Genomic DNA, 21,165 nt, shown 5'->3' with positions numbered 1-21,165 from the left:
TGGGCCGTCGGCGTCACCCGCGAGCAGCTGGAGGAGCTGTGCGACCAAGCTGTCCAAGGCGAGCACGGCGCCTGCAAGGTAAAAGCTCGGGACTGTCGTGATCCACGGGCGCGCATCGTTGAGTCTGATCGTCCGGGCACGCCCCCAGGTCCGCATCCTCCTCTCCCAGAACGGCGAGTGCCACGCCTCCGCCGCGCCGCTCTCCAGAGCTCCCGGCCTCGACCCGCGCCCTGATCTCGCGCCCACCTCGCCGTCAGCGATCGTCGCCGTCGTCCTCGATTCCCAAAGCACGCCATCCTCTATTCTCACGACTACGAAGACAACAAGCAGGGATCACTACGACGCTGCCCGCGCAAGGGCACACCTTCCTCCGCTGGGCACCGCCGGTCCTCCCCGCGATGTCCTGCTGTACAATCTCGCAGGAGAGATCACCGAGACCTCCATCTGCAACATCGCCCTCTTTCGCTTCGGACGGTGGCTGACGCCGTCTGCGTCCACTGGTTGCCTCCCGGGCGTCATGCGCCGGTGGTTACTGGAACACCGTCACATCGAGGAAGACGCAGAACGAGTGTTGACGAAGGAAGCCTTGATCGAAGGCGAAACGGCGCTGCTCTTCAACGCAGTGCAAGGCTGTCAAATAGGCCGCCTTCACGTCCGAGCTCCACACCAGGAGAGCGCCTAGCGCTCGCACCGGCCACGACGCGTTGGCCTATGCGGCGATGCCCTCCCATTCGCCGTCGTCGACGTCCATTCCGTCGCTCTCTTCCTCCGCGCCGACCTCATCGAACATCCCGTCGTCCATCTCGCTCAGCAGATAGTCCACGACATAGCTTTCCTGCACCAACCGTTCCATGCGCGCCAGATGACGTTCCGTGTAAGGGATCAGGGCGTCAATCAGCTCCTTCAGGGCCGTGCTCCCCGCGCCGGCCTTATCGCTCAGCAAATCACCCACGCCGCCGGCGGTAAAGGCCCCCATAATGTCCTCCGCGCTCCGGAGCTTGACCACGGCGAACAACACGCCCTGCGCCACGGCGCTTGTCTTCGCATGCGTGTTCCAGTCACGGACGTACTTCAGGAGCTTCGTCAGCTCAGAGCCGTGCATCGTGCGGATGACCTCGTCGACGGTAGGATGGCCTGTGATGCAATCCGTGGGAGGCACCATGTCCGAATCATCTTCCCTGTTGGAGCGCAGCTGCTTGAAAAGGTTCAGGAGGCGACCGGGCTGCTCCATTGCCAAAGCGAGCGAAATTGCATTTCGATAGTCGTGGAGCGAGACGTAATTGAGGAAGTCTTGCTCTCTATGAATGGCGGCGATAGTTAGATATCTGCTCGCGCGTTGTAAAAGTGAAATGAAACGCACTTCAAAACCATATCCGCCCGCTTCTTCTCCTTCTCTTCTTCTTCTTCCTCGGTAGAATCCTCCCAGAACGTCACCACTGAGTCGGCCGCGCCAGATACGATGGTCCGTTCATCCCTGCTGACAGCAAGTGCCCACACCTTGTCCTCGTGATTGTCGAGTGTTACTGTGCATTCCTCCTCACGCACGTTCCATATCTTCACCAACCCATCGCTCGCCGCACTGACCATCTGCATGCCGGCGTTCAAAAAGTCGACCCTCAGCACGGAATTGGTGTGCCCCTCGAACGTCTTCACGCATGAGAAATCTTCGAGGCTCCACAATCGGACCGTCTTATCTCCGCTTCCGGTGGCCAACACCCGCTCCGCTCTGCCGAACCGTACGGTCCACACCCCTCGTTTGTGTCCTTTGCATGTCCCGACGAGCCTGATCTCGCCGCGAACCGACCCTGTGCCGGTGACGACATAGTCAATCTCAAATACTTTCGCCGTCTTGTCCTGAGATCCAGACGCAAGGAAGCGATCGTTCGGGGCTACATCGAGGGAGTTGATGTCCTTGTCGTGCGCTTTGTGTGTTGTAAGACTTTTGCACTTGAGGGCATCCTCCGTCATGGTGTCTGGGCCAAGAGGCAGCAAGTCCCACATTTTGATGGTGCGGTCTTGGCTGCCAGTGAACAGGAAGCGAGGCCGTTCCTCGTCGCTTTTACGCGGCAACGCTACTGCTCCGACGCTCTCGGCGTGGCCTTCGCAGATTGCGACACAGCGCCAGCCCCACTCCCCAGCTTTCTCTCTGTTATATTGTGCAGGCCTCCATAGTCGGGCGGTCCTGTCTTTGCTGCCGCTGGCTAAAACGTCTCCACGAGCGCTGTGGTCCAGTGAGAGAACGATATCGCTGTGACCCTCGAGTAAGCGGGCGTCCGATTGTGAGGTCGAGTAGACGCGAATGAGGGAAGAGTTTGTTGCCAACGCGATGTGCGAGTCAACGCCGGATGGGTCATTCGCGCTGGCACTGAGGAACGTCGCGTCTACGATCTCGTCGTTATAACCGATCAGCTGCCTAGTCAAAGCCTTCGTCGACAGAGAATGGAACAGGATGTTCTGGTCGGCGTGTATTGATACTATAGTGGACGTTGCCGGCACGTAGCTAAATATGGATTTCTTGTCAGGATGTGGATGGGAGGGACACGATAGAGTGCTTACATGGCGTTGACGATCTGACGCTGCTCTTCTTGTTCCTCGTCGCTGGCGAGTTCAGACTCAGAGCCAAACGTGTGCATTACGGATCCGCTCTGGCCGTCCCATATTTTGATGACACCCTTCTCTCCGCCGGTGTAAAAGCGTATCTTATCAGTGCCGGTCGACGTTCCCCCTAGCTCTTCTGAGGGGGCTAACAGCCCGACAGCCTCAACCCGCTCGAGAGCGGGGATGGTTTTCATCAAGGCAGGGACCATCGCCTTCTCTTTGCCCTTCGCCTTACTGGATTTTGGCTTGTTGGAATTCCCAGCAAGAGACGACAAGTCCCAAAGAAGGACCACCGAGTCCCGTCCGCCACTGACGAGCCATTTCCCATCAGCTGTGACGTCGAGCCCACGAGGAACGGAAACGTGGCCTTCGAGGATATGCTCTGCCTTGAAGCTTCCGTTGCGAGAAACCGAGGCCGAGAGATCGAAGATGCGGATCCGCGTGTCGACCGACGCGGTAATCAAGTGCATCTTGGGTAAGGTCACGGCAGAAGGATCCCGAGGGTAACTGAATGTCAAGGCGCTGACCACCCCGCCATGGCCTTTGAATATATGGGTCGTGTACCCCCGACGAACGTCCCAAACTTTGACCACGCCATCCGCAGAGCCAGATGCGACGTAACTAGACGTCGGATCCACCTTGCACACATGGACGGGAGCGTCGTGTGCCCGAGACACTACACGCACAGGTCGTATTGGCTTCGATGTATCTGCTGTAGCCTCGGGAACTTCGTACACCCGGAGCGATAGGGAGGAAGTGAACATTATGAGATGGTTTGACGAAGGAGATACTGCAAGTGCGGTGACAGATTCCGTATCCTGTCAACTGCCTCGATGAGCTATTCTCCGGGAGGCTGACATGATGACTCACGCCAGCAAACCGACACATCTCCGTGCCAGAGGCAATATCCGTCATGACCACATCTTCAGCAACACAGCTGAACAGTTTGCTTCCATCACCGGCCACTGCTACGGGTCCCCCGGTATATAGAGGGGCAACGACACGAGCCTTCTTAAAGCTGTTGGTTATTTTAGCTCGCGATCGTCGAACTCGGCAAAGTACATACGCGGTTTTGAGCTTTGGGCGTACGGGGACCGCCATGGTCGATGCAGAAATTTCGTTTAGCACAGCCACACTCATATTTACTTGCGCGCGAGCGCGCGGGTCATCGTTGCCTTTTAGCCTGACTGACCGGCCACTTGATGACCTCGTGTTATTGTGATATGCCTTGGCTTGCACGACCGCGAGGACGCGAAAATAATCAGAATGAAGCTCTCTTACTACCGGTCATCCCAAGATGAGGGAATCATCGCGCATTATTAGCCTGGCTACGAAAAGGGCATGATCGATATATCTGCAGCGCGCGCATGCGGTACAGGACGAGTCTCCTTCCACCGGCAGGCGAGTTCATAGGTCTCAGACTTCGGAAACAATAGGAACGATAGCTGAACGGTGCTTCTGCTCGGTCGTGTACCACAGACATTCGCTCGACTCCTACCATGAAAGCGCTTACAGAAAGTCCCGTCTATGATCTACGATCCCCCATGGACACTCGCGGCCTGGTTCAATCCAGCAATGTAGAAATTGTTCCGATATCTGCTCCCGTTCTGATGCGTGCATAGTATTGCATCGGGTCCCTGTCATGCGCGCAGAAGCCTGAGCGCCTCCTCAGCGGCTTTGCGTGCTCTCGCCTCTTCTTCGGCCACCCTTTCTGCCACTCTTCGCCTCCTCGTCTCGTCCTCCAGTAGCTCATAAGCCCTTTTCAACTCGGCAAGCGCTCTGTAAGCCTCGGATTGCGCGCGCGCGAGTTCGTCCGCCATCCTGGACGCGGCTGACGAGCTACTGTCCCTTGCATACGGAGATCGTCCTTCCATGTCCTGGTCGAATCTTTCGATTTGACGGTATTCATGGTAGTCCACCGCTATGTTATCGTCGGTCGCTTGTACGCGCGTCGGCGGGGTTGTCGCGGACCGTGCTGGACGATTCAGGAACGATTTCGGTTGTGAGCCTGACTTTGCTGGTGTATCACGACTCTTTGGTTGCGTCGAACGCCCACGGTCGCGGCGACAGGACAGATGCGATTCGAGTTCGTGCTCCTCGTCGGAGAGCGGAAGGTCTTCCAAGCGCTTGTTGGGCCGGTGGGGAGGCGGAGAGTGCATGTTAGGCGAAAGCGGCGATCCGTACGGATGTTCCTCGTCCGCGGGAAGTAGATTGCCGCGTATGCGAGGTAATATCGTGATAGTTTCAGGCGGGGTGTCTGGAAGGCTTTTGCGCTTGCCCCGCTTTCGAGGCCGCTTCGTCCCAGGGGGTGCAGCCAAATTCACCGTCCAGTGCGAGCCGAAGCCGGGCTCGGTGGGAGGTCTGGGTGTTCTCTCGAAGAGGCGACTGAGCGACAAATGATGGCGCACAGATTGCTGTTCGCCAGGCCCGTCAGTTTTCTGCCAACCGCTCGACCTGTGGGACTCACCTTCCAAGTGGTCCCCGCGGTGCGGTAATATGGATACTTGTCTTCCATCGCCGCGTATATCTCTCTGATGGTTAAACGCTGCTTCGGACTACCCATAATGGCGCATCTCAGGATGATTGGCAAGGTGTGTTGTGGCCTGTCGCTCGTGTCGGGGAGACATGAGAGGCTGCTAGGGCAATCCGGATGTGGTTTATGTTCGTGCGAGATCACGGCCTTCTGTACATCCTCCGCTATTTCCTCGAGTTCTGTATCGCTCGCCGACGATGGACTGTCCGACTGAGACCCATCGAGCGGAGTATGGGTCCTTGACGGTGCAAGGATCAAACCGCATCAATTTATCCGAAACACGTGTAGTCGTTCTAGTACAGACCTGGACGGACTCGAGAATTCTTGCTGGGGATTCAATAGATGCCGCAGGGACATACTCAATGCGCGCACCCTCTTGACTGCTGAGCTTGGTAGAGAGAGAACAGAGAGCACGATGTGGGGGCGTGTTGACGCATTGTTTGGAGATAGAACGACACGAGGCACAACAAGCGATTTGATCCACTGCAACCCGATACAGGCAAGACCTGCCGCGCTAGTCGCTCATTACAACAACAGTTAGCACGTACCAGTGCTTTGACATCGGGTATACAGCGTGGGGCCGAGAAAAATCAAGGGACGTACAAGTACATTATTCCCGGTATATTATACAACGTATTCAAGCATGACAACTATTGCAACACACGGATCTTGTACAGCGCTAGACACATACGCGAGGTTTCAACTAGACAGCAGGGAGGCCCAAACAGTGCGAACGGACGTCGGAAACTACCAAAGAAACAAAAGACCGGAAGCCCAAACTAGATTACATATGCTGCGGGTGCTGGCCCTGCGTCGGGTCGAACGAGTAACCGTTCATTATCCCGGGCCCTGGCATCCAATCTTGAACTGGGGGTAACGGGCCAGAATTGCCTTGCATGCCGTATTGATTCGGGGTAGCTGGTGAGCGAGTTTCCTGAGACATATTTGGGTGACCGGCCCCGCGGGTCTGCGGCCACCATTCGTAACCAGGGAAATACGATGTGGAAGGTTCGATCCCGGGGATATCCAAGCCCAACATGTGAGCCATGATACGGGTGCCGACATCCTGGGAACCCGCTGCCGTCGGTGGTGGTGATGGGTGCTTCTGAAGGGCACCGAAGGCTTCTCGCTGCAGCATCTCCGAGCTCGTCTCTCGCCCGAAGGCATCTTCTGCGCCCCGCTTGGTGCTCGCTCGTTCAGAACTGTCGACTAAAGGCGTTATCACGCCTTCAAACTGCACTCTAGCCCCATCAAGCAGCTCCCAAGCGCGTCCAGCGCTCGGCCAGAGGATCTAAACATCGGCTATCAACGTCTGAATCATGTGGCGTCTGGCAAAACGCTACGCACCTCCATTTCCTTCAAAGCAGCTAGGCTTTGCCGTAAACCCAATGAGGCCTGAACGTTGCCTGGCCGTAAAGTCACTGCATCCGGAATCGGTCAGATCGTAGAGTTCCCATCTAACGTTGCGTTCACTTACACGTAACAACGTGCATGATGCTGTACCGAAGCTTATCAGACCTTGATCGGTCTACCCATGAAATGTCACTTACCCAGCGCTGAGAATGTACGGTGGCAGGAAAGGCGTGCCGCATTTCAATCCAATTTCCGTGTTCCAGATGGTGGCTTGAGGCGCCCGTCAGTAAGATGACGCGTTGACTTTTAAACCGCATCCTTACCGATAGCACTCATATGGCTGGCCGCTGTTTGACATAGGTCAAACGACTTAAGGAGCACGGTGTCCGACTCCAACTGGGTCCTACGAGAATCTTGTTCTCAGATAAGTTCACGAGCCTATCCGGCGGGCGTACCCTTTACGCTTTGGGATAAATGCCCTGTGAAGCAGCAATACCGCTGACCAATACCGCACGTGCAATAGCAAGATATTCGGGGGTGGGGCCGTGCGCTTGCTCGTGGTGTCGAAGCGAAGCGGCTCGGGCAAGTCGATGTACCAATGGTCGAGTTTGGTTTCAAGCTTGGGAAGCTCAACGCGCCGAGTGAACGTGGTCATTCGTACCGGATATATCTTCTTCATGATATCCCCGATGATGACCGCTGTTATTACGAAAGAAGGTTGGCCCACCGATTCGTACAGGCAGTAAACCAGCTCACCGAGCATGCAAGAGGCACGGAAGCAGCTCATCGTTCTCTCGGGGAGCGGGGGGTAATTGGGGTTATATTGAGGATCTTGCGGTAATGGTTGCCATGTCTCGTCTTCGTCGGCCTGCGTGACTTCCGGCAACGGAGTGTCGAAATCGGTCCGATTGATCATGATAGGCCGGCCTGGGGGGACAAGACTAGGTAAGTGGTCCCTTTTTGACCAGGCCGCTGGCACTAACCCATATACACCGAAATGTACCTGTTCAAATGCTGTTCAGCATGAACGGCGACCAAAGCCAGTTTCATCACGTACTTGTCCAACAAGCAGCATCCCCACCATATTTGTTTCCGGATCTGTTTTTCGACCGCGTTGAACAAGCGAGCGCCGTTGTACGACCACTTGTCCGCGTTACGATTCATTCCAAGATCTTCGGCCTGCGTTGCGTGTGAGCAACAGGTCGAATGGTTCCGAAGCACGAGTCTTACCATTCGACATGCCATGCCAATGTATAGCCAACTATTTTCCATGGAACCTGAGCAGCCTCGTGATCGGCACAAGCGACCGGTGATTGCAGACCTACCGATACCACACTCGTACAGTCCCATGAGTAATAAAGCCTGGCAGGTCGACGGCCGGCTGTGGTGATAGATCTTGTCTGGGAATTAGTCGTTAGTGGGTGGTCTGTCTGCATTGAGTGCATGACTCACTCAGAACCTCGCGAGCATCCATGGCGTAGTTGCATCCCGCTTCCCACATCTCGTTGTTCGGCATCGTCGACGGTTGGCCAACGTACCGAGATGCCAAAGCGAACATGGCGAGCAGGAGAAGTCGAGACGCCTGCGCTGAAGCAGGCGTATCCGCTCGAGAAGCACGGTCTGCGGGAGGTGAGCTGATGGCGAAAGAGGTCATGAGACTGTTCGAGGCGTGCTTCCGCGACTACGTACCCGTGGTATCTTCGCAAGGGAGAACGCATCAGTACCAGTTGACCGGAAAGGGTGATCAACCTACTTTTCGTTGTATTCAGCCATGAATTGCCTTTTGTTGACGATCGGGAAGCACGGGTGGCAATGCGTGAAGTAGGCCTCTATCAGGATATCTCGGGTTTCGACGGGAGGCATAGTAACATTAAGCTCCTCTTCCGTCGGAAGTCGAGCTGGGCGAATAGTAGAGTGGGGCCAGACGCCAGCCATAGGCATGCGCCTGGTGCGGGTGAGATGGATGAGCACACGCGTTCGAGAAAGCATGAAGATTATTTACCATATGCCCCCTTCATTTCTAGCATCTTTGCGATCCGTCCTGTTCAATAAATGAAGACCACTGGAGGTACCGTGATACCGTAACTATGACTCAGTGAGCAAATTGCTTCTGGCAGGGATAAGTGCGATGTTACCTCGCTGTTTTCATCAAGCGACAGATGGCCTATTGCATCTGCCCCTTCGCCGTCCTCAATATCGTTATCGATATCTGAAACCAGCGATGAGTATGCGTTGCATCAGAGATACGTAGCCACGAACCTGAGTTGTCGTCCATGGTATACAGATTACTCCAATCGGGCTGGGTACTCCCCAAGTCTAATCGCCTCCGCTGCGGTAGCGGGGCACCATTTTGATCGTACATGACCTCATTGGACGAGATGCCGTTAGAATAACCATACGAGTTGCGTGAAAACGACGAGGACGTCGCCAGACGGGCCGCCAGGCGATCTTGCCATTCATTCGTTGGGGTCGGGAGGGCGTTGATATCTGTGCGGAATATGAGCGATGCACCGCCACGCGTGACAGTTTTGACGCCTGCCTGAATTGGAGGAGACGATCTCCCTTGACACACGAGATTGTCTTCGAGAACGACCGCCTTCCCGGTTTTGAGAAGCCTGATGGCTATGGAGGATGGATGCGAACATGTCCTCCTTTGTACTGGAGGCTGGGTGATGCAGCCGGCCGGAGGGTCCCTGGATGCGCGGGTGAGTTGAACGGCATGTGCGGCGAGAAAGGGCGCAGGAAACGCACGAAGGGACCGGCGTCAACTCTATTCAAGATCTCCCGCGCAAGATCATCTCGGCGCAGGTCCGATATGAGGCCTTGGGCCCTCGGGTCGGGAGAGGCGAGGATGGCTCCGAGAATCGACTCGACGTGGTGCCACCGTTGTTCGATCGCGTGGATGTAGCCTTTCGGAGGGCCGCGTTTGTAGCTGGGACCGAGGAAGGTGCATTCTAACGCGCGACGTATTAGCGTGGGTGTCCGAAGGCGAGGAACGGAGGAATCTGCTGACCGAGACCGGCGACCGCGCAGCTTTTGCAGGGTGCATTGTCGTCGAGCCCGCGCTCGCACTTGCTCTTGGTCTTCCGGCACTGGTCACACGCTGGGACGGACGATGAGGGTAGGCCGGAGATGGACGGGGGTGCGGACGCTTACCGCGACTGCTGCGTTTCCTGCTCGCTGCCTCTGCCTGGGCCTCGTTGAGGGCTTCTTCGTCGGACGGGTCAGAGTAGCGCCGCTCGCTGGACGTCGGGTAGTGGTGGTACGAAGATGAAGCGGCCGAGTGCATGGCGTATTGGAGGGATGCCCCGCCCGTGCGTCACTTCTTAAACCTCTTTACGACCGGGGGAAGAGCAGACCAGGATGCTGTTTCCCACGACGTCACTACTCTATACGGTCCTGGCTCTCCACTCTGTCCGCCGCACGCCCCGTCCGAGCCTGCAGCACCGGCCTTGGAGTGGCAACCAGCAGGTGTATCTACAACGACAGCCGACGACACGACCTCCCGTCCCCTGCCACCCACTCCAGCCGCTCTCGCAGGGGCCCGGAGATCGACTCATCAAAGCGATGGCCCGCGAGCTATGACGTATCGCTCTCGCCGCGTTTGCTCGCCTTCGGGTGGACAAGGTGCGCATCGGTTGGAACGGGTGGTGTCCCGGTCTAGACCCCAGGCCGGTCACCGCTCCTCGCGAAGCCAAACCTCGCAGATCGTCCACCTCGCTGCCCAATCCTCGCGCGCCTGCACCCGAAGATAGCGCACCCCGGTGCGCACCCGACCGCCTGGCTCCGCCTCGAGCACGACATCGACTGCGCACTCCGATAGCGAACGCCCGCCCGTCTCGACACGGACACAGGACAGCGACTCCCGTAAGCCCGACTGCAAGCACATCAGCACGCGTCGCCGATCCCATTCCTTCCGCACGAACGTACCCAAAATACACCATCAGCTGACGCCTCGAAAGCGCACGACTGGAGCATTGGCGCTGCATCATACGCAACCAGGAGCGTCATCTGCATCACATCTCGTTCGTTCCCCAACCGGCCGTCCCAGAGCTTATCGCCCACGTCCAATAGCACGTACTCGCCCTTCTGCGCGCCTGTGGTCAAAACCAAAAGGAATAATCTAAGGGAGGACATAACTAGGTCGGACGATTCGGCCCGCACCGTGGACGCTCTCAAAACACGTGTCTGCATTCCCATCCGCTATATGGCTGAGCGGATGGGTCACGTATCGTGCCCGTGCTTCGGGTCCAAGCGCATCGAGGGAACGGGTTTCTAGCAGGAGCATGTCCTCTGCTGCACGAGCCACTTGTGGGCCGAATGGCAACAATCCGATGTTGGTTTCCAACGTCCATGGCATGCCAGCATACGCAGCTAGCGTGTTTTGCGTAGCAGGTAGGGACGAGGGAGTCAGATCCATGTATGGGACCATGGAGATGTTCGTAAATATGCAGGGGGGCGTCCCACAACCGACCACCGCATCGAGATATCGAGTTGCCTTCGTCTTAATCGCATACCTGTCTGTCAACATGCATTTTGGCACGGCTGAGAAGAAACCTACAATGTGCTTGAGGTTCCGTTCGTGACCATCAGTGCCAACGGTGAACGGCTGTCCGCCCCCGAGTTCAATGCTCTGGTCGAGCCAAATCTCCGGTATCCGGTTCCCTAGGATCGTGTAGTAGTTGTCGGCCCTTTTCCTCTCCTCGTCCGACGCGTTCAACAACGTCAGCAGCTGAAGAAACTCGGCGGTCATCGACCGACGGACAAGTGCTCCGTGCCCCAGCCACGCAAACGTCGTGTGTATGTTATAGGCATTGGTGGCCGGGTTGTGCCCTGCCACGAGAGTGCGCAGGGTTGAAGACAGATACTCGTGGGGCGGCAGAATATGAATCCCGCCTGGGTGGGTAAGAGGGCTGGAGGACAGACGTTGATACATGGCGTTGATCACTTCTGGACGAACGAGATAATCGTCGTCCTGCAACGATGGATCGGCATTGGCTGCACAAGCGCTGGAGATCGCTGCTCCCGGCTTACCTGGATGAAACAGTACTCGGTTGTGGCTTCGGCGCATGCGATGAAACGCGCTTGAAAATACAAGTTGGAGTCAGAGTTGTGCAATTGCAGCTTGGGTGATGCACATCCGGTGCGTGCAAAGTCCTGACAAGCTCCAGCCTTCACCGCGAGCTCGACAAAAAGCATAACGCGTACTTTCTAGCGGATCTTGCGGGGCGAATTATTTCATATGACAACCCGAGCGATGGTACCGTCGAGCGCAGGGGAGCACAGCAAACTCGCGATGAGCAACACGTTTTGGAATCGCGACCAGTTCAAAACGACGGCCGTAACTTGCGGCAATGTGTTCCCGAACGTAGAATTTCCGTGTTGCCAAGTCATTGCGCTCAATGAATAGGAAGATTCGGCAGCAAAAGTCGCGACTCGATTCAGCGGTATTCCATGTTCTTGCAAGATTTCAGTGAAGTCATGAGGCCCTCCGCTTGGGCCATTTAGAGTATCTCTGAGGATATATGCCGACAATATTGCCGTGACTAGCGTCGAAAGAGCAGTCCATGGACGCATGGGATGCATCATATGAAAGAGGCAGCCCTTCCCAATAATACACTGACAGCAACGCGTCCCTGTGTTACCCCGCTTACGTCACAGGCCGCGCCGCTTAACCTCCGCCACTGGCAGACCATCAAGGTCGCAAACCACGCGCTTTTCCTGCACCGTATCCTTCGACTCTTACTCTTGGTTTGCTTTTGCTACGATGATATCTGCTCGAAGTGCAACAAGGGTCATCAACACAAGTTTCGCGTCGAGGACTGCTGTGTCCAGGATGGCACTGAATCCTATTCGAAGCATCTCGGTTCAAGTGAGTGAACGCAGGACTATGACCACCTGTTGAGCCCACGCAATTTGACCTTGCTCACCTCGACCTGCCATACTTTCATCTTCTAGTCGATACTCCATGGTTCTGAAGAAGCAAAGGCGGAGGGTGAGGTGGAGATACAACAGCATTCCAGGATTGTGGGAAGGGGCAAGTATGTCCACGGCTTTGAGAGTGAGTTATCACCTTAAGCGCCGCAACCCCAGAACTTGACGTGGCTAGCGCTTAGTTCATACCGTCAAACCTGAGGCTGCGGAGAAATACAAGAAAGCAGCGTCAGTGATCGTGCATGCGGGTGAACGCGCCATAACCCGTTCTACGTTCGCAGAGAGCAATATTACGCCGCCATTAAGGACGACTCCGAGCTGCACGTGAAGCTGACTGGTAGCTGGGAGACAGTCGTCGGCCGACAGGACACTTTCGGTGCGCCCTGACAATGGGTGGGACGCCGCAATGACGCTTACACCATCCGCGCGCGTGGCAGTTCACATCCTCGAATACGAGAACTTTGGAGGATACGACAAGAGCACCAAATTGATAGCGAACTCCAAGGTCGGTACGCGCGACCAAGCATGCACGCCGTGCTTACTTTCTACTCCGCAGCACGCCAAAGCCTATCGAGAATTGCTTCCGCACCTGACCAGTAGAGAACTGCAGCTGTGCCAGGAGTTTGCCTTCCTGCCCTCCTCGCCCCCGCGCGAAGCAGGAGGTATCTTCGAGTTGCGGACGTACACCCTCAAGCCCGGCACTCTCCTGCAATGGGAGCATACGTGGTAAATACCAACCTTCTCGCAATGAAGGTCTGATCCGGTAACTTGGCTCTAAGGCGGAAGGGGATCGACGCCCGTCGCCAGTTTGTGGAGCCCGTCGGGGCTTGGTTTTCGCAAGTGGGCCGACTCAATCACGTCCATCACCTGTGGCAGTATCGGTGCGTCTGATCGCCGCTTTTCACCCCTGCCCTTCTCTCAGCCGACATCCTGGTTGCATCGCGCAGATCTCTTCAAGACCGGAAGGAAACCCGTGAGAAGGCATGGAAGCTCGGTGAATGGGCTGAGACCGTTTCCAAGGTTGGTATCGTGGCGCTCCGGCGCTCTCATAGTCGCTAATCATTGTCCGCAGACGAGTCAGATGGCCAAGTTCATGGAAGCGAATGTCTTGGTCCCACTTCCATACAGCCCACTTCGTTGATGTTTAGTCGCAACTACTGCTTTGCCTTGCGTATCGATATAAGCTCAGACAATTGTCCACGGGCCGAATTTCAAAGTCGGTCAATTAAGTGACTAGAGCTTTCGGACGACGATCTACCTCGAATTACTATGTAACTAGCTTCGCAAACTAAATAAAGAGCACATAGAAGAGAACGAAGGGGGGGCGGATACGGTTGTATGCTTGTATGTCGGATATATATCCTGGCTCATTGCCGGGACGACGACAAACGTTTGAATCATAGCGGGGGAGAGCGGGCGATGTTCTGCAGAGCGGCGGCTGCGGCTGACTCCTTTGCCTCCCCTTCACGGCGACCCTGTCCGGTTCCATAGGGATTACCAAGCACTTCGATGCGATTCATCAGAACAGAGTTCGTGTCAATTACCAGAGGCATTACCGTAGACCGTAGCGATGTATGTGACACTGTGGTCAGGGCCCTTTTTCTGAACTTGCCACTGCAAGCACTGAGTACTGCCAGTACGTTGTTGGGCCCAGTTGTTGAGGTTCATACGGCAGTGTGTACGATCTTCATACCGGAAGCCGAACAAACAACACTTCAGCACGGCTGCAATGACAGCAACTACACAGTGACTGACCAGCAGCAGACATTTCGATGGTTCGAGAGGAGGCTCAAGCAGGATGTGAGGTTCAATGGTGGATGGCGACCGACTCTGCTCCTCCTCCATATATGCGATAAGCTGCAGAGATGGCAGTAAGAATGGGCACTTTCCCCCTCGCTGAAACGGACTAGGCAGCCAGAATTAATGGAGAAACGAACGGCTTCGGCCATGGTACCTCCGTAGTCCGTAGACACCGCGACGGATAAAAGAGAGCCGCAGTCTCTTGCATTAGAGGCAGACCCGAGGGCAGTCAACCTGCAAACGCTGCAAGTCCCGTCGCAGATATTTGCAAAAACGGACAACATATCCGACCCGAAGACCGACACCAAATCGCCAACATGATCGGATGAAAGTCTCCCCGAAAGTTAAGCGCGCTCTTCCATACAAGCAGATGGTCGAAATCGGCTGGACAGAGCCATAGAGCAGCATACAGCCAGTGATGCATTGTATCCTCAAAGGCCTTGGTGGAGACCGCACCGTCGCTGACAAATGCACGCGACATACGAAGCGTCATTCCTTGCGGTTGTTATGGCCGATGGAGACAAGGAGACATGGATGAGCCGGTGCTGCAAAAGCCGTATGTACTCAGCCGGAGCCGGGCTGGCTGTCGAACTTCTCACTCAATCAGTTGAGCGCAAGCAACCGTCTGATTCGCTTCCGGAGGGTAGTGCGCCATGGTTCAGAAACGGGAACATGGTGAAAACCTCACTCGGTTTCTCGTAAGGATACACCACCTGTTTCGGGAGAGGGCAACGCAGATCCGGGGTTAAACGAACCGCTCGGTCTTGACATCACCGAGGAATGGGTCCAGAAAGACCAACGGGAAGGCTGTAGACAAGTTTGTGATTCACTAGACGACAGCCTGGAGACCGCCTGCAATCACATGGGCCCTCAGCGGAGCATTCATCGAGCAAGCTGAGGAGCTGAAACTGAAACGCGCCTTGCGAAGATTTATACCAGTCCGTAAGACAAGCGATATCGTCGAAGGGGTCCGTTCTCATGCAACGGGGCAAATATATTCGACAAACCCCTGTATACTCGTCAGGTCCGCGCCGCATGAGAAGCTATTGAGGCCGGGCCTCTTGCGTGACTGGGTGTAGCAAGACCGGGCACGCAGGACTTCAAGCTTCAGATCTCGGATATTGTGTGACCGTCGGTAACCGAGCGCTGTCATCCACAGCAAGGCTATGTTCCTGACTTCAGAGTAAGAGTCGACTCTGCGGATGTTGGCTGTCTAGCGCGCTTGGGCTTGGGCTCGGAGCGACAGAGGCGCATCAGCAGGCGCCGGGTTTGGGTATAATGAGAACAGCCAGTAAAGTCCGTGGGCATCGCAGCAGTCGCCTAGCTCCCACACGAGAGATGGCCACCGAGTGGATGGCTGGTACGGTCTGAGACTCCAGAGGGTCTGATCCAGAGAGATCGCTGCCACGCACGTGATCGCGCCTAGAGGAGCGCGTTCGGCATCGGAATATTGTCATTGGTCCTGGGAGCTCGAGCGCTCGAGCACCGCTGCACCGTCAGAGTAGTCCGACTTCTCCGGCCCATGCCCGAGTCAGCAGTGCGACACTGCCGGTCGAGGCTGATCTCTCCCCTCCCTCCCAGTCGGCTCGCGGATGCACTCCCCGAATCATTTCCTCCGCTACGGCTTGGCATCGTGGACGTTGTCACCAGCTCGTCGTACCCTCACTCAGGTCGTTTCGCCGTCACCGCGAGAGCGAGCCAAGGTGAGCTATCATCAAGATCCGGCTCGTGTGCATCTTTCCTTACGTCGGCATGCTACCAGAGGAGGATCGCAGAGGTCGATGCCACCAGCCAGTTCTCGCCGGTTCTCGTGGACAACTTCAGCCGCCGCCATAACTACCTGCGCATATCACTTACGGAGCGCTGCAACCTCAGATGCTTCTATTGTATGCCCAACGAGGGCGTTGATCTTTCTCCGCGTTCACATATCCTCGACGATGACGAAGTGCTTCGCTTGGCCACGCTCTTCGTCAAAAGTGGCGTTACCAAGATCAGGCTCACCGGCGGTGAACCGACTGTCCGGAAGGGGCTGGTTGACATCGTAGGTAGGTCGGCTTTTCATTGCCTGCCTTGCCCCCAACTCATCCACACCCAGGCAGACTCAATACGCTCCGAGAATCCGGGCTCCGAAGCATTGGTTTGACAAGCAACGGCTTAGTGCTCCATCGCCAACTTCAAGATTTGGTTGCAAATGGATTGACGCATCTTAATCTGAGGTAACCGCACTTTCCGGCATGTTCGCAGGGAACTTTCATACGATGCATGCACAGTTTGGACACCCTAGATCCTTTCAAGTTCGAGATCATGACACGGAGACCCGGTCATGCCCATGTTTTGCGCTCCCTCGATACCGCCCTTGCCTCTCCTGGGCTGAAGGCCGTGAAACTGAACGTAGTCATCATGAAGGGCCTCAACGATCATGAAGTGCTCGATTTCGTGGAGCTCACCAAGGACAGGAAGCTCTCCGTGCGTTTTATTGAATTCATGCCTTTTACAGGTAAGCACTAGCACTCACCATCTCCTTTTGCCAAGCGCCTGAACTTATTCATAGGCAATGCCTGGGAGGTCGACAAAATGGTACCATCGTCCGATTTACTCTCGAAAATCGTCGACAGTCATCCTACCGTTCGCAAAACCGTGGATGAATTGAACGACACCGCCCGGTCGTTCCACGTCCCAGGGTACAAGGGAAGCTTTGGGTTCATCAGCAGCATGAGCGACCACTTCTGCTCGAGCTGCAATCGGCTGCGAATCACCGCCGACGGTCAGATCAAGGTTTGCCTGTTCGACGCCAAAGAGATATCGCTGCGAGACATGATGCGGTCTGGCGCTTCGGATGACCAGATCTTGCAGGCGATCGGGTTGGCGGTGAAAAACAAGGCGGAAAAGCACGCTGATATGGAGGAAATCGACGTCAAGACCAATCGTCCCATGATTCTCATTGGAGGTTAGATTTGTTCCGCTTTCCATTCGATGGTAAGTGGCTGAATCCGTCTCTCCCTTCTGTTGTGCTCATGATCCATCAGCCAGAAAGCGTTCTTCGAAAACATTCACCGCTCGCGGACCTAATGCGCCCACGCGGTTGCCTTACGGGGGTATCATACACTCCGCTCCCCTTCTTCTGGCCTCAACTGGGGCATCCGACAGCACGTTTCTTAGCCGACCGTTCTCATTCAGTGTTCCCCGCCTCCGCAATGCCCCGGACTCCAGTGTACCAGCGACTGAACCCGCATTGACACATATCGATGCACAGGGGCGACCTTCTATGGTTAATGTATCATCCAAAGATCCCACGAAACGATCTGCGACTGCCTGCGGGCGAATCATCGTGCCTCGTGTGGCCTTCAACCTCATAACCGGTTCAGTTTCCGATGAACCTCTCGCTAGTTCGGAAGCAGCTTCGCTCGTGAAAGCGAAGGCGAAGGGAGACACGCTTACTGTTGCCCAGCTTGCGGGTATCATGGGCAGCAAACGCACCGCGGATCTCATTCCCCTGTGTCATCCGCTTGCTTTGTCCCACGTCTCGGTCACCCTCACGCCGGAAGCAAAGAAGGAGGATGCGAGCGGGAAGTGTCCAGAGTACTCGATATTATGCAGTGCCACGGTCTCCAGTGAAGGCAAGACCGGCGTAGAGATGGAAGCCCTTACTGCAGGTACATAGCTAACTTCACTCCGCTATGAGCACGTTGCTAACTCCTACGCTCGCTAGCTTCGGTGGCGTTACTGACGGTGTGGGATATGCTCAAAGCCGTCGCTGGAAAGGAAATGGTCATCACCGATATCCTCGTCCAGCGCAAATCAGGCGGGCAGAGTGGTGCCTTCACTCGTAGCGTTTGATTCCTCGGTCGTCTGCGTTCCAATGTGGAACACAAACTTTCGAGTGAAGAGCTAGATGTCGATACGGCACTTCTGCATGTGTAAGTCGGTACACACAAGATACCGTCCATGTCCGCTTTCGTTACGATCTCCAATTTTCATGGAATTTCGCCTACGCGGTGTCACTGTCCTGTGAGCCAATAGAAGATGCAAAACGTTGCTCGATGTCGGGCCGTACGAAGCGTTCTTGTTCTTCGCCCTACACCGTTTATCAAGCATCGTCCCATGGACAGAAGGGGAAACTCTGCTAACATTATGCAGCTTGATAACAGTCGGTATCTCCGACACATGCCAAGGAGAGCCGCGCAGTGGATGATTTGCGTCCTTCCACCTGGAGCATGATCATATGCATATGTTAGAGCCGATCAACATTTGGAAGTAGCCTGATGCAACACACTCTGCTCGTTGCCCCACATATACGATCAAGCCCGATGGTCCTGATTCCCGGCTGAATACATCCTTGACGATTGATTGCACCGCGCGACAATCCTGAATGTTCGGGTGTACGCGATCAATGCCGCTCCTTATGTTGATGAATAGTATGATAGCGCACCGGACACCACAAATCTCCTTCCGTGTTGAGGGACGAGTAAAATATAAGGTAGTTTTCGGGCACTGTCTTCAACGAGGAGACATCCGTCGGCAGTACCGTCTCACGCAGTGACATAATAGGAGAATCGATGAGAGAGATTCTGAGAACGGGAACAACCGCAGGAGAGATTAATGCAAAGCTGGACTTCTGAACGGGGATCGTAACCAATCTGCCAGTTCTTGAATTTATCTGAGTGCCTCATTCGAACCAATAAATTAAGATGCCAAAGCCCCCTTTGTCATCTATTGCGCCGCAGACCAAGTAATGTAATGTCGGATGCGCGCGCCTACTGAGTTAGATACAGTAGCTGTAAAGAAGCGGACAGTACTTCAACGACCCAAGAACATATTAAGCAAGGCGTCAAGCGCGGAGAATTTTCAGCAGTCCCAATCAAACAAACAAAATTGCGTGGCCTAAACTTGAAGAGGTCCATCGAGTAATGTTAAACTGTCCCACAGCCGACAGACACTATTATCTACATGCGAGCAGTGAGCGTTCAGCACGAGCCGGACGTGCAAAGCGAGATCCCGCCCGTGCTAGAGGACGACACGGCATACGCGGTCGAGGAAGCTGACGACGAGTCGGTCGCGACGGAGGAATACGCAGAACCGCTAACACTCGCGTAGGCCGAGCCCGTGGCAGCGGAGTAGGCGGCGGACGAAGTCGCGTAGGCCGAGGAGTACGCGACCGAAGACGTGGAGTCGGTGACCGCCGTCGACGACTCGCTGTTCATGTACGTGTTCTGGGAGTAGCTGTTGCCGTAGGTCAATCCGCTGTTGGACATGCAGGACTTGAGGCAGCCCGAGAGAGCGGTCTCCTGGACGGTCTGGGTCTCGGTGGCGGTGGCGGTCTCGGTGAAGCTCTCGGTAGCGGTGGCGGTCGACAGGTACGTGACGGTGGAGAACATGGTGTTCTCCTCGGTCATGGTAGCGGTGACGGTGTTCTCGACGGTCTTCGTCTATGCGGGAGTCAGGAAAAGACAAACATGACAAATTTCACTACTCACGTTGTCGATCACGGACGTCTGAACGTAGGTAGACACGTAGGTGGTCGGGACGATCATGGTGCTGATGTCCGTCATGGTCACAACGTCGGTCTCAGTCATCGTCGCAGTCTGGGTCATGGTGGAGACCAAAGTCATCTCGTCCGTGACGGTGTCGGTCATCGTCTGAACATCAGTGACGGTCTGAGGAAAAAGCTAGCTCAGCTGGGAACGCATTTTCCACAGAAAAATACCACCCACGTTGTCATGTACCACCGTGCTGAGGTACGTGCTGATGTAGGTGGTGGGCTGGACGATGGTCGACAGCACAGTCTGGGTTACAAACATCGTGTCGGTCGCGGTCTGGGTAGCGGTGAACGACTCCGTGTCGGTCTTCGTCTGGGTGTAGACGTTGTACTGCGTGCTGGTCTCGGTAGCGGTGAGGGTGTGCTCGACAGTCTTGGTGTTGTCGATGGTCTCCGTCGAAACCCACACGCGAGTCGTAGGCACGAGCTTGGTGGAGGTCATGATCTCGGTCTGCGTCTGCGTGGCCGTCTCCGTGTGCTCCTGCGTGGAAGTCTCGAACATGGTCACGGTGGTAGGGACAGTCATGGTCTGCAAAGGAGAGGTAAAAATCGTGAAAAGGCACCAGGACGGACGCAAATCCTGCTTACACTCGTCATTGTCTGAGTGACGGTGTTGTACTCAGTCGAGGTCTGGGTGACGGTGACGGTCTGGCCGCCACCGTAGCCGCCGCCGTAGCCGCCGCCGTAGTTGTCGCAGTAGCCACCACCGTTGTTGTTGCTGCGGGGAACGGCTATCAATTCATGATCAATGCGGTTCAATTTGGGGACACACATGATGATGGTCTCGTAGCATCCCGAGGTCTGCCACCACGACTCCGCGACACAGTATCCGTCGCTGTTCTTGGAGTAGCCATAACCACAGTTCATCGTCTTGTACCCGCCAGACATGAACGACGAGTAGTAGCCTTGGCCGTACGAGTCGGCGGAAGACGACGAGTAGCCTTGGCCGTACGAGTCGGCGGAAGACGACGTGTATGTCGAATCGTACGCGGTCGTTGACGAGGACGCATCAGACGACGAGCCGTAGTAGTTGGCTTGGTAGGCGGGGACCATGGAGACACCGTTTACAGCCTGGGCGGCAACTGCGCCAGCAAGGGAAAGACCAACGATGAAAGAGTTCATGATTGCTGAAAAGACTGGAAGGGTTCAAAGAGGTAGCCTGTGCAGAACAGTCGAGAGCGTCGAGGGTCCGAACGAATGTGAGCGGTCTACGCTGGGGCACTGTCTAGCAGTAGATGAGCAGGTGATGCGGACTTGAAAAGTCAAGTGCACTGTGATATGTGTCAGATATTAATGAGGGACGTCTGGAAGGTCATACATACCGCGAAAAGAGAGCAAGAGAAAGGGAAAGGGAGGAAGACGAAGGGGGATGGAGAGCAACGGACGGGCTCTCATCTTGACCTATAAGAGG

General features: G+C 55.6%; 8 protein-coding genes across 8 annotated transcripts; 2 read left to right on the top strand and 6 right to left on the bottom strand.

Moving 5' to 3' along the window:
• Nucleotides 1–16: 16 nt before the first annotated feature.
• Nucleotides 17–3,699, bottom strand: PUNSTDRAFT_140326 (U3 small nucleolar RNA-associated protein; the record flags this gene model as incomplete). The annotated part of the gene is made up of 5 exons (XM_007378745.1): nt 17–1,298; nt 1,361–2,500; nt 2,557–3,416; nt 3,469–3,616; nt 3,665–3,699. 5 exons carry the CDS (start codon nt 3,697–3,699, stop codon nt 710–712), a joined length of 2,772 nt encoding a protein of 923 aa, XP_007378807.1. The 3' UTR covers nt 17–709.
• Nucleotides 3,700–4,074: 375 nt separating this feature from the next.
• On the bottom strand, nt 4,075–5,567 carry PUNSTDRAFT_140325 (uncharacterized protein). The gene is made up of 3 exons (XM_007378744.1): nt 5,436–5,567; nt 5,066–5,369; nt 4,075–5,012 (listed from the first exon to the last, which is right to left on the bottom strand). The coding sequence occupies exons 1-3, from the start codon at nt 5,486–5,488 to the stop codon at nt 4,239–4,241; spliced, it is 1,131 nt and encodes a 376-aa protein (XP_007378806.1). The 5' UTR covers nt 5,489–5,567; the 3' UTR covers nt 4,075–4,238.
• A 348-nt stretch (nt 5,568–5,915) lies between these two features.
• On the bottom strand, nt 5,916–9,773 carry PUNSTDRAFT_129553 (uncharacterized protein; the record flags this gene model as incomplete). Its single annotated transcript, XM_007378743.1, has 21 exons — nt 5,916–6,422; nt 6,479–6,552; nt 6,609–6,628; nt 6,682–6,754; nt 6,808–6,887; nt 6,940–7,183; nt 7,241–7,411; nt 7,468–7,487; nt 7,542–7,663; nt 7,715–7,761; nt 7,810–7,884; nt 7,937–8,118; nt 8,174–8,182; nt 8,238–8,429; nt 8,487–8,569; nt 8,620–8,693; nt 8,744–8,971; nt 9,057–9,177; nt 9,236–9,438; nt 9,498–9,587; nt 9,641–9,773. 21 exons carry the CDS (start codon nt 9,771–9,773, stop codon nt 5,916–5,918), a joined length of 2,748 nt encoding a protein of 915 aa, XP_007378805.1.
• Nucleotides 9,774–10,607: 834 nt separating this feature from the next.
• Nucleotides 10,608–11,878, bottom strand: PUNSTDRAFT_56387 (uncharacterized protein; the record flags this gene model as incomplete). Its single annotated transcript, XM_007378742.1, has 4 exons — nt 10,608–10,988; nt 11,046–11,459; nt 11,519–11,641; nt 11,735–11,878. The coding sequence occupies 4 exons, from the start codon at nt 11,876–11,878 to the stop codon at nt 10,608–10,610; spliced, it is 1,062 nt and encodes a 353-aa protein (XP_007378804.1).
• Nucleotides 11,879–12,164: 286 nt separating this feature from the next.
• PUNSTDRAFT_48779 (NIPSNAP-domain-containing protein) lies at nt 12,165–13,717 on the top strand. Its single transcript, XM_007378741.1, has 9 exons — nt 12,165–12,356; nt 12,443–12,545; nt 12,601–12,646; nt 12,700–12,794; nt 12,856–12,923; nt 12,975–13,144; nt 13,198–13,299; nt 13,366–13,438; nt 13,491–13,717. The coding sequence occupies exons 1-9, from the start codon at nt 12,321–12,323 to the stop codon at nt 13,557–13,559; spliced, it is 762 nt and encodes a 253-aa protein (XP_007378803.1). The 5' UTR covers nt 12,165–12,320; the 3' UTR covers nt 13,560–13,717.
• Nucleotides 13,718–15,740: 2,023 nt separating this feature from the next.
• PUNSTDRAFT_110052 (molybdenum cofactor biosynthesis prote) lies at nt 15,741–18,055 on the top strand (the record flags this gene model as incomplete). Its single annotated transcript, XM_007378740.1, has 7 exons — nt 15,741–15,921; nt 15,994–16,263; nt 16,314–16,434; nt 16,489–16,715; nt 16,770–17,165; nt 17,437–17,871; nt 17,928–18,055. The coding sequence occupies 7 exons, from the start codon at nt 15,741–15,743 to the stop codon at nt 18,053–18,055; spliced, it is 1,758 nt and encodes a 585-aa protein (XP_007378802.1).
• A 297-nt stretch (nt 18,056–18,352) lies between these two features.
• Nucleotides 18,353–18,731, bottom strand: PUNSTDRAFT_36616 (uncharacterized protein; the record flags this gene model as incomplete). Its single annotated transcript, XM_007378739.1, has 3 exons — nt 18,353–18,425; nt 18,492–18,583; nt 18,648–18,731. Coding segments are annotated over 3 exons (249 nt in total), but the record flags the coding sequence as incomplete, so codon positions are not given.
• A 167-nt stretch (nt 18,732–18,898) lies between these two features.
• Nucleotides 18,899–21,117, bottom strand: PUNSTDRAFT_140322 (uncharacterized protein). Its single transcript, XM_007378738.1, has 6 exons — nt 21,077–21,117; nt 20,527–21,025; nt 20,343–20,472; nt 19,930–20,283; nt 19,693–19,872; nt 18,899–19,644 (listed from the first exon to the last, which is right to left on the bottom strand). Exons 2-6 carry the CDS (start codon nt 20,874–20,876, stop codon nt 19,183–19,185), a joined length of 1,476 nt encoding a protein of 491 aa, XP_007378800.1. The 5' UTR covers nt 20,877–21,025; nt 21,077–21,117; the 3' UTR covers nt 18,899–19,182.
• Nucleotides 21,118–21,165: the final 48 nt, after the last annotated feature.

The sequence above is a fragment of the Punctularia strigosozonata genome (genome assembly GCF_000264995.1).
Source record: "Punctularia strigosozonata HHB-11173 SS5 unplaced genomic scaffold PUNSTscaffold_1, whole genome shotgun sequence".
Classification (NCBI taxonomy): Eukaryota; Fungi; Basidiomycota; class Agaricomycetes; order Corticiales; family Punctulariaceae; genus Punctularia; species Punctularia strigosozonata.
This window is presented reverse-complemented; position numbering and strand designations above follow the sequence as displayed.